The sequence below is a fragment of the Trachymyrmex septentrionalis genome, unplaced genomic scaffold, assembly GCF_001594115.1.
Source record: "Trachymyrmex septentrionalis isolate Tsep2-gDNA-1 unplaced genomic scaffold, Tsep1.0 scaffold9, whole genome shotgun sequence".
NCBI lineage: Eukaryota > Metazoa > Arthropoda > Insecta > Hymenoptera > Formicidae > Trachymyrmex > Trachymyrmex septentrionalis.
Genome location: NW_017306091.1, coordinates 3,306,199 through 3,315,131, shown reverse-complemented (window position 1 = coordinate 3,315,131; position 8,933 = coordinate 3,306,199). Strand labels below are relative to the sequence as shown.

General features: G+C 37.2%; 1 protein-coding gene across 11 annotated transcripts in view; it reads left to right on the top strand.

Annotated features, from left to right (window-relative positions):
* Positions 1-8,933, top strand: part of LOC108755851 (tropomyosin) — a 39,804-nt gene that overhangs the window by 12,947 nt on the left and 17,924 nt on the right. Inside the window, exon 1 of one of the 11 annotated variants that reach the window (XM_018499185.1) lies at positions 3,671-4,152. The exons of 8 other annotated variants lie outside the window; for them this stretch is intronic. In XM_018499185.1, the coding sequence (XP_018354687.1) occupies positions 4,012-4,152 (141 nt within the window). In that variant the 5' untranslated portion in view covers positions 3,671-4,011. Of the gene's footprint in view, positions 1-3,670; positions 4,153-8,933 lie in introns of those variants that run through there. 2 more of the 11 variants (XM_018499184.1, XM_018499183.1) reach the window with 2 other exon arrangements.

Sequence of the window (8,933 nt, the reverse complement as noted above, 5' to 3'; positions counted from 1 at the left end):
GAATTCCATTATGCAATCTGAATTAATTTATAGCTGATATATATTTGAGATGCTAATACATATATGGAATCAAACATCTGACTATATATATTTTTTACATTGCAAGATAAGAGGAGTGGAAAATTTATCGGAAAAAAGCGCAGCTAGAACAATTTTCTCAATTGGAACAATGCCAGATTGAATGTTATTTGGAAAACAAGTGTAAATATCTCCTGTTGGAATTTTGGATTGATAAAGTTTATAATCAGAATTAACGTGTTGAAAGAAACATTCTGTAAAATTTTTGTAAAGTTAAATTAGGATCAACTGAATTTATTTAACTTCACAGCATATGTGTGAATACACACACACACACACACACACACATTTCGCAAAGCGATGACAAGACCTATTATTCACATAACGAAATCTTTGAATTTTATGTGAAGTATTATGAAATTAACATTGCGATAACATTCGAAACTATTCCACGTGAAATTAATTGTTATTAATTATTATTATTATGTCACGATCAAGAAATATTTTAGAAAAAGAAAAGATTTTCTTCTTTTTAATAGAAATGATGTGAAATTAAATCAAGACTGATACAATTTACGTGAAATATAAGCGAGGATTGTTTTATCAAAAATATAAATCGCGATAAGAGAGATTAATTGCAATCGCATGCGCGTTTAATTAGATATCAACGGTACATCGTGAGTTGCGAGCTCTGTACACAACGAGTTCAGAAATAGAACAGTGCAATAAGGTTTCAACGTCCGCTGATGTACCGTGGAAATATGCGATTGTAACAAACGCAGCGAGAAAAGTTACGATTGGCGAGCTTATTAACATGTTCAGCCTTCTGCAATTCACTTCAGTATATACTGCACGGACATCAGCCATACTTAGCGCGCGTTTAGCATGTTTCTGCAATGACGAAAGATTTGCGTCATATTCAGTCTAATTGAAACGTGAGGAACATCATAACCAATCTGTAATATCGAGTGCATCGTATTAAAATTAATATGCATCAAGCGTATGTATTTTTAGCATCTGAACGATAGACTCTGAAATACAAAATGAATTCTCAATACTCTCTAAATTCTTCTTTGGAGTGGAATTTCACTTTAAAGAGTGAAAATTGAGTTAATCTAAACAAGAGTTTATTACAAAAATGAGATTTCACTCTTCAAAGTGAGATTTAATCTACATACCTATTAGATTTTAGAGAGTATGCTTTGCAATTTATTTGTAGTTATGTACCAATTTAAGTTTGCTGATTTACATATTCATATACTTTGGGTATCTCCGAAAATCAACACACAGTGATAAATTATATTTCTTTTTTCATATTAATAATTAGTGATTATTTCAGCTTTTATTTCAATTGCTTTGATAATAACAACGTTGATTCAACGTTTATATTATTAATTTATGTTTCTCAAACATTTAAAAAGAAATTTTAATTATCAAAGAAACAATCATATAAGTTTAATCCTTTTTTTTTTTAACGAAAAACAAATAGGTCAATGTGTTATTATCTAAATACAATTAGACAATAACACATTGACCTATTTGTTTTTCGTTAAAAAAAAGGATTAAACTTATATGATTGTTTCTTTGATAACTAAAATTTCTTTTCCAACCTTGGAAATTATCTGACTGTAATTGACGTTCCTTCTATTTATCTTTTTTTTGTCGTTATCTCGTTAGAGTATGATAAAAAAAAGGATTATACATTGTGTGAGATATCGGTATACAAATAAATACATTAGGTGGTATCTATAATGTGTTGGATAATGGCGATGTGTATTGATGTTGCTCTCGAGTGGAGGAACCTCATATAATTTAGATGTCATCTCACCCGAGCTGCCACGTGCTGGATATATCAAACGCATCTGCCGTGAGGTCACCGCGCAACCTATAAACCAGAATTACGTTACTAGAGGGATGGCTTTATCGCGTTATAATAATTTCTAAAGGCCTGTGAATAGTTCCGCGAGAGAGAGCCGTTTTATAAAAGGTATTCAACACAGGATGCTATACATGTCAATGTCATGCGACGTGACATATTGGATCGTGCGTGGTCTCATTAGATTGTGCTTTTACAGCGCGAAAGACTCGGGGTATCGTGAAGAACAGCTGTTTGAAATTCCCGCTTCAAGGACGAAGCAATTCGAGCGATTCTGCTTCACAGACTGACCGCGAGAGGCACTGAGATCGAAGTAGATGCAAATTAAAGCTCAACCGGTGTACATTATTAAACTTAAATTATTTGAAATTGAATAAAAATTATCAATGCATCTTATTTTTTTTCGAAAACTTTTTTTGCTTAAAGCGAAATTATGAAAAAATATTTAAAACGTGAAATTATTGAAAGTACAATGAAATGAAGAATATTGAAACTGATGGAACTAGCGGGATGTTTTTATAAAAATAAGTATTACAATTAATAATTTTGACGAATTATTTGCAAATTAATAAACGTTTTAAAATTCGTTAAGATAATAACATGGTTGCATAGAAAATTTGTTAAAACAATTTCTTTAATGCCTTACATCGTAATTTAACAGAAACAGGAATCACATCTACATAATGATTAATTGATTACACAGAGTGTTTCAAAATTTGCAACTCAAAATACTACAGCAAGATAATTTTCACAAAGTTTAATAAAACGTTATATGTAAATTATTCTGAGTATTTTTGAGATAATAAGAGTTTAAATATAGCCAATTACAAACTATATTTAACCACATATACAATCGCGCGTACGGTAGTATTGGTGAGCGCTGATGAACTCGCACTTCAGTGCGATGACTATCTAAATGTAGAGTCTGTAATTAACGATATTTTTTTTAACTCTTATCAGAAATTATTAAACTTAAAATAAAAATTTACAAACTCTTTACTTAATTTTCAAAAACTTTCTTGCAACAATTTTCTTTCAACAGTATTTCTGTTCAACAGTATTTCTGAGTTGCGAATTTTAGGACACCTGTATACAAATCTATATTAATACTTTATCATTGCAAGATAACATTTGTAATCAAGGACAATTGATCAACGCGGCGTCTCATTCGAATATTTCATTTAGAAAATCGAATCAAATCACTTAACTGTTACTTTCCACAATAATTCATCCAGACTAAGACCATTTCTATCGTCGCATGAAAGAAATTATAATCGCGGAAATTGTAGATGAAGAAGAAAGGTAAAAAAGCAGAAAACAAGGGTGAACAAGATGACTCGAAATAAAGTACGAATAATCGGCATCGGCGCGGCGATTCGAACGGTTGGGCGCGCTCGCGACGGGCGCGGTATTTCCGGGGCTTGCGCAGAGCGACACGTCGATCGGCGTAGCGATACTCGGGCGCACACGCGCGCGCCTCGCGATTTGTGCCGCGGTCGAGCGAAGTCAGAGCGTAGGCCTGCGAAGGGGCACCACCGGCGTGACGCGGCGCGGCGAGATGAGGCGAGTGCAGGCGTGGTCCCCCTGTCGCTCGCTGGCGGACATGCCGTCCGGCCGGTATCCGCGAGATCGTCGGGAGAAAAAAGAAAAAATTCGACCGACACGCAGGGAGGAGGGGGGGGGGCCCTTGGAGCGAGGTGCAGGGCCGCCGGAGGGACTACTTGACGCGCGGAAGGACGCTGCGCGCACGCGCGCCACCAACCGGTGGCGGCCATCTTGCGCTCCAGTCAACGGCGGCGGCCGCCAGCAGCAACAGCAGCCAGTGGTCGTCAGTGCACGACAGCTCCGGGTACCCCTACGAAACCCACTCTTTCTCTCTGTCTCGCACGCGCGTCTACACACTGGTCGTATCGACGATACACATACCCGCGGCACACACGATCGCATCCTCGCGTCACTTACCGTCCATCACTTGCCCTCCCGTCGGCCGAATCCGCGTGGGAACTCGACGGACCGGCTCGCGCGTCCGAGCGTGTTCCTCTTTCTCTCGCACAGTGCCCTCCCGACTCGCGGCGTTTTAACGTGACACGTTACATCGGGGTCCTCTACTAGCCAGCATGTCGGCGCAAGTGCAGGGCACCCTCCTTGACGTGCTCAAGAAGAAGATGCGGCAGACGAAGGAGGAGATGGAAAAGTACAAGGACGAGTGCGAGGAGTACCAGAGGCGGCTGCAGGTGGAAGTGATGCGCCGCGAGGAAGTGAGTGAACCGAGAGATCGTCATGCTCCTTTTAGTGTCTTTTTTTTTTCTACCGTAAGCACACCGACCCTCGGAAAGTTTCCAAGCGCTTCCTTCGTCCGATCGTTCTCGCTCTCTCCGTCTCTCTCTTTTCTTCCTTCTCTTTCGTTCGCTCTTTCTTTCTCCTTCCCCCTCCCCCCCCCTCCTCCCTCCCGTCGCCGAGTCTCGCGATAATATCGTGACTTCGCGAGATATCAATTTCGGCAATAATCGACACGAAGCCGGCGATACACGAGAGCCACCATTCGCCTCGTACCGTCTACGCGATCGACCGCCGGACGATAACGGGAAGAGACCGAGGAGCGAAATTTCTTGCGAACAGGTTTCCAGACGGGATGCTTCATTGATCCGGATGCGGACTCTCCAGAATTGATTCAGGTGCGCGACTCCGAGAGGAAATCCGGAGAATTTCTAGCGCCGGATCTTCGCCGATTCTCCTCGCGTTTTCTCGATCGGCGCAATCGTGACGAGGAATGCGAGCGAAACGCTGGGGGCCGGCGTCCGCGATGGTTACAGAATCGATCGCGAGTGTCAGACACGTCGTCGTCGGCCGTCGCGTCGTCAGGCTGGGTCGCGACGGGGCGGACGAAGGGGGGGGGGAGGAGGGTCGAGAGCGCACACGCCGAGACATTCCTGATACACCGGCGAGGACCGGCTTCGTCGGAAACCACCGGCACGCCGCTGTCTCTCCAGAATCCTACATGTTGCAAGTCAAAATATTAACGTAACACGGAGCGCAGCGTGACCGACCGATTCGATCATTGCCGTATTCCTACTCCGACTCGATCTTCGTCACAGTCGACCTGACTGTGAACGAACCGGATGTCCGTGCGAACGATCTTTCGGGAACGAACGTTTGCAACGAACGTTCGTTGTTATCACATCGAGTCGAAATTCTCTCACATTGAGTTTCCGCAGTTAAGTGCGAATGAAAAATTTTAAAATTGATGCAATCAGGTTTTTATATGGACGACAGTGGAGCAATTCCGTCGTTAACTGAGTATTAATGAAACTTGAGTTGAAACGAACTTTTGTGTGTATATATAACAGGCTTGATCTCAGAAAGTTTCTTATAATAAAGTATTAATAGCTAGAGAAGTATTGTAGAAGATCTATTTTAAAAATTTATAAAGATTTAGTTATTTAAAGGTTTATTGTAAATATTTTATTCTCCACAGTATTCATTATAACAAACTTTTCGACAAAATTTTAGGACTACACCGTGTATTTGATTAATCAAATAATTTTTTATCTCACTGATAATTAATTATATAATTAAACGATAATTGGAGTAGTCTAATTTTAGCCCGATACTATTAATAATTGCGGTATCTTTACATCACGTTATAATAAACGCGAATTGTTTCGGCAAATCAATTACGTCTATTCGAAATGCAAATAATTAATATTATATATATGGATATATTATAATGCTAATAATTATAAATAAAATCATTAATAAATACTATCTATATATAAAGTTGTCTAATATTATCAATGATATTATCTATACATGTATCTGAATGTATCATTAGTTACTAGATATTTATATACAATATATATATATACACATATATATATATCTTGCATTGTTATTAAATATTTTTATATTTAATACTAGATACATGTAATATTAGTTGTCTTGGATAATATATACATATATATTCTTCCGAAAGTTTTTACTTGCACATGTAGCGTTACATGTACTGTATAAGTTGACGCAAATTAATATTAACAATGGATAAGCACAACTCGTAAATAAAATTGCAAAATGTATCCTAAAGAAACTACAATCTTCAGTAAATTTAATTATTAAGAAAAGAGAACTATGTTCTTTTCTGTAAGATTATTTCCAAAGCATTTTACAATTTACAATCAAGATACAATTGGCATGTAAAATTTTATTAAGTACATGTACGCTGTTCGTCTGTCATAAATCTAGCGTTATAAAACGCAAAAGTGCATTAAATCTTGGGTTTAAAATTCATCGGACAATAGCCTCTGTTATGCCTTAATCCGCTTTTCTTACCGTGAGACTACCTACCATATTCGGACAATTACTAGCCTATTCCATTCCGAGAAATTCCTTATACATTTATTTTATGATATACTTTTACACAGACAAAAAATCTGTTTATGTACGTAGAGCTATCTTTTCATTAATGCTTCTTTATTTAGGAAATCTTAGTTTATTACAATATAATTTAATATTATTTGAATATAATACCAAAAAGAGATTTACTGTTTTTTATCATTTAAAAATTAGATAAGAACACTGTTATCTTAACAAATTTTTTACAAACAGCAAATTATGTAACAATCCAACAATTTTACACAGAGATATACATATAATGCAATTTTTGAATCATAAACTGAAATTTGAAACATAATATTTTGCAATGGGCAGTTATATCATAGATATGATTATTTCGACGTCCAGAATTTTTCGCGACGAGGTGATGAGATCATTACGGATAGGGCTTGAAAGTTATAGCATATTAAGTCATTTTGCCTATTTACAGGCACGCTGACATACGTAAAACAGCTACGTATAGCAAATTGTGCACAAGTGAGGCAAGCCTCTCGGTGAGCGTTCATCAGCTGGATTTAACGGATTTACACCATAATCTTGACCGTTTCTCACTCCTTTTTCGCTGACAAACGGCGATGTAATGCGCATTCTTCGCTAAGGTACACGAACACCAGTCGTCGAGTGTCACGATTGGGTGATCCGCAAAATTGCTCTTAACAACAAGTGCGACATGTAAAAATAAAATTGTGGGATCGCGTGATTGAAATATTTACATTAGGAAGCGTACGAAAGCGTTTTTCAGCTTTAACAATTGAAGAATGTAGGTGAAGGACATTTTAAATTTGATTGATATAATTTGAATAAATTTAAACAATTGCTATTTTATAATTAAAAACAGGAAAGAATTCTTGTATTAAATATTTTTTTCTTGTATTAAATATTATTTAACATTTGAACGGAGGTTTTTTTCCGGTTGTTGATTGTGACTTTCTGAAATTACAACGTAACGAGTTAAACCGACCGAAAGTCCAAAGTTGTGCAATTGTCGTTTGGGTACAATGACACACAGTTATACGTAAATTAAGCGCTCTACCGTGAAATGCAGTGAATCACGAAAATATAAAGTAATTCATTAAATCGAAGTATTACGCTCTTTTGCCTTAAATCAGTATTATAACTTATTCAAAACCAGTTTAAATTAATTTATAGGAGATATATTTTTTTTTTTAGAATTAACAAACATTTTATTTCATTAATAGTATTTATCGATTGCTTATTGCAGTATACTTTGTGCTTGAGCAAATATTATTTCACAAAATATTAAAGTATTTCATGGACATTACATTAAGTACATAATACCAGTTTGAAGAGTAGAGATATTGAATATCTCAGTTATATCCTTTCTCCTTTTATACTATTAATATTTCACATTTATTTTTGGTTAAAATATTATTTGTGTAAAAAACGTCAAAAGTAACTTTTACAAATATTTGCATGGAACACCGGATATATCGTTTCTGTTGCGTGTAGAATGTAGATACATTTGTTTTGCTGTCAGACCGTATCGAAGAAGCCTCCCAACCGTTTCAATATCCTGTCGTACAAAATGCAATGGCAGGCGTTAGTATCGTAATTGGAAACACGAACGAAACTCAAGTATTTCATTATTACAGATTCATTAATTGCATAAGATTTAGATAACTCGTTATATTTTTATTACATTTTATGGATTGGCCAAGAAGATTAACAATGTTGCCTTTCAGTTTACGTTCTTATAATCCTCTAATTCATCTTTTTTTTTTTTTTTTTTTTCAAAGTTTTAGAGAGAATGTTGAACTGCGACAAAAAGTTGAAGACAAAATTACATCTGATAACATGACTACTTTTACAATCCTTCTGAGCTGCAAGACTGCATTTCCGCTTGGGATGACATAACGTATAAGCGGACGCTGCATTTTCCGGCGCAGTGATGAAAATCCACAAGAAAAATCCAATGCACATTCGCGACAGAGTGCACCCGATGCGCGCAATGCGTTTTAAAGGCCAACTGCGATGAACTCGATCAGGCCGCGCTAATACGCTTTTGTCACGAGGCAACGAAGTGCATTGCCGCAATTTTTCTGTTCTTTTCCTCCCTCTTTCCTTCTCGATTCCATTACGATGATAATAAGCGAGGAGCCGTTTCGCAAGTTGATTCAACGGGCTTATCGTTCAGACGGGAGGGGGACGTGAGGGTGCGATAAAGTCTTATTGATTTGTGCTCATCGATAGGCCGATCGATAGACGCGAAAATGATATCTCGGCCATCTCGGCAGATTAGGAATAGCCGTGTCTTTATTGCTAAGAAGTTTACATAACGAAATGTCGATGTCTTCCACTCGCCTTGAGCGAATTTATTTACAAACGAATGGCCGTCACGACTTACGTATGTCATGGATAGCGCACGAGCGATGCGAAACAATACAACCGCGGTTCTTTTCGGTTCAGGAAAGATTCACGCTTGATTACGTTTGCACTTCATAAAGGCAAATATTAGGAATAATTCTTAATGATGATTTTATGTTAGGATCTTATTCAATGGAATTCATAAAATTATTCCTGGTGCAAAAGAATAAAATACTTTCCTTTACATCTATAACTTGTATAATACATCTATACATTCCAATAAAGTTATTCGCAAAGGGCAGTATATTCCTTATAGATATTCTTC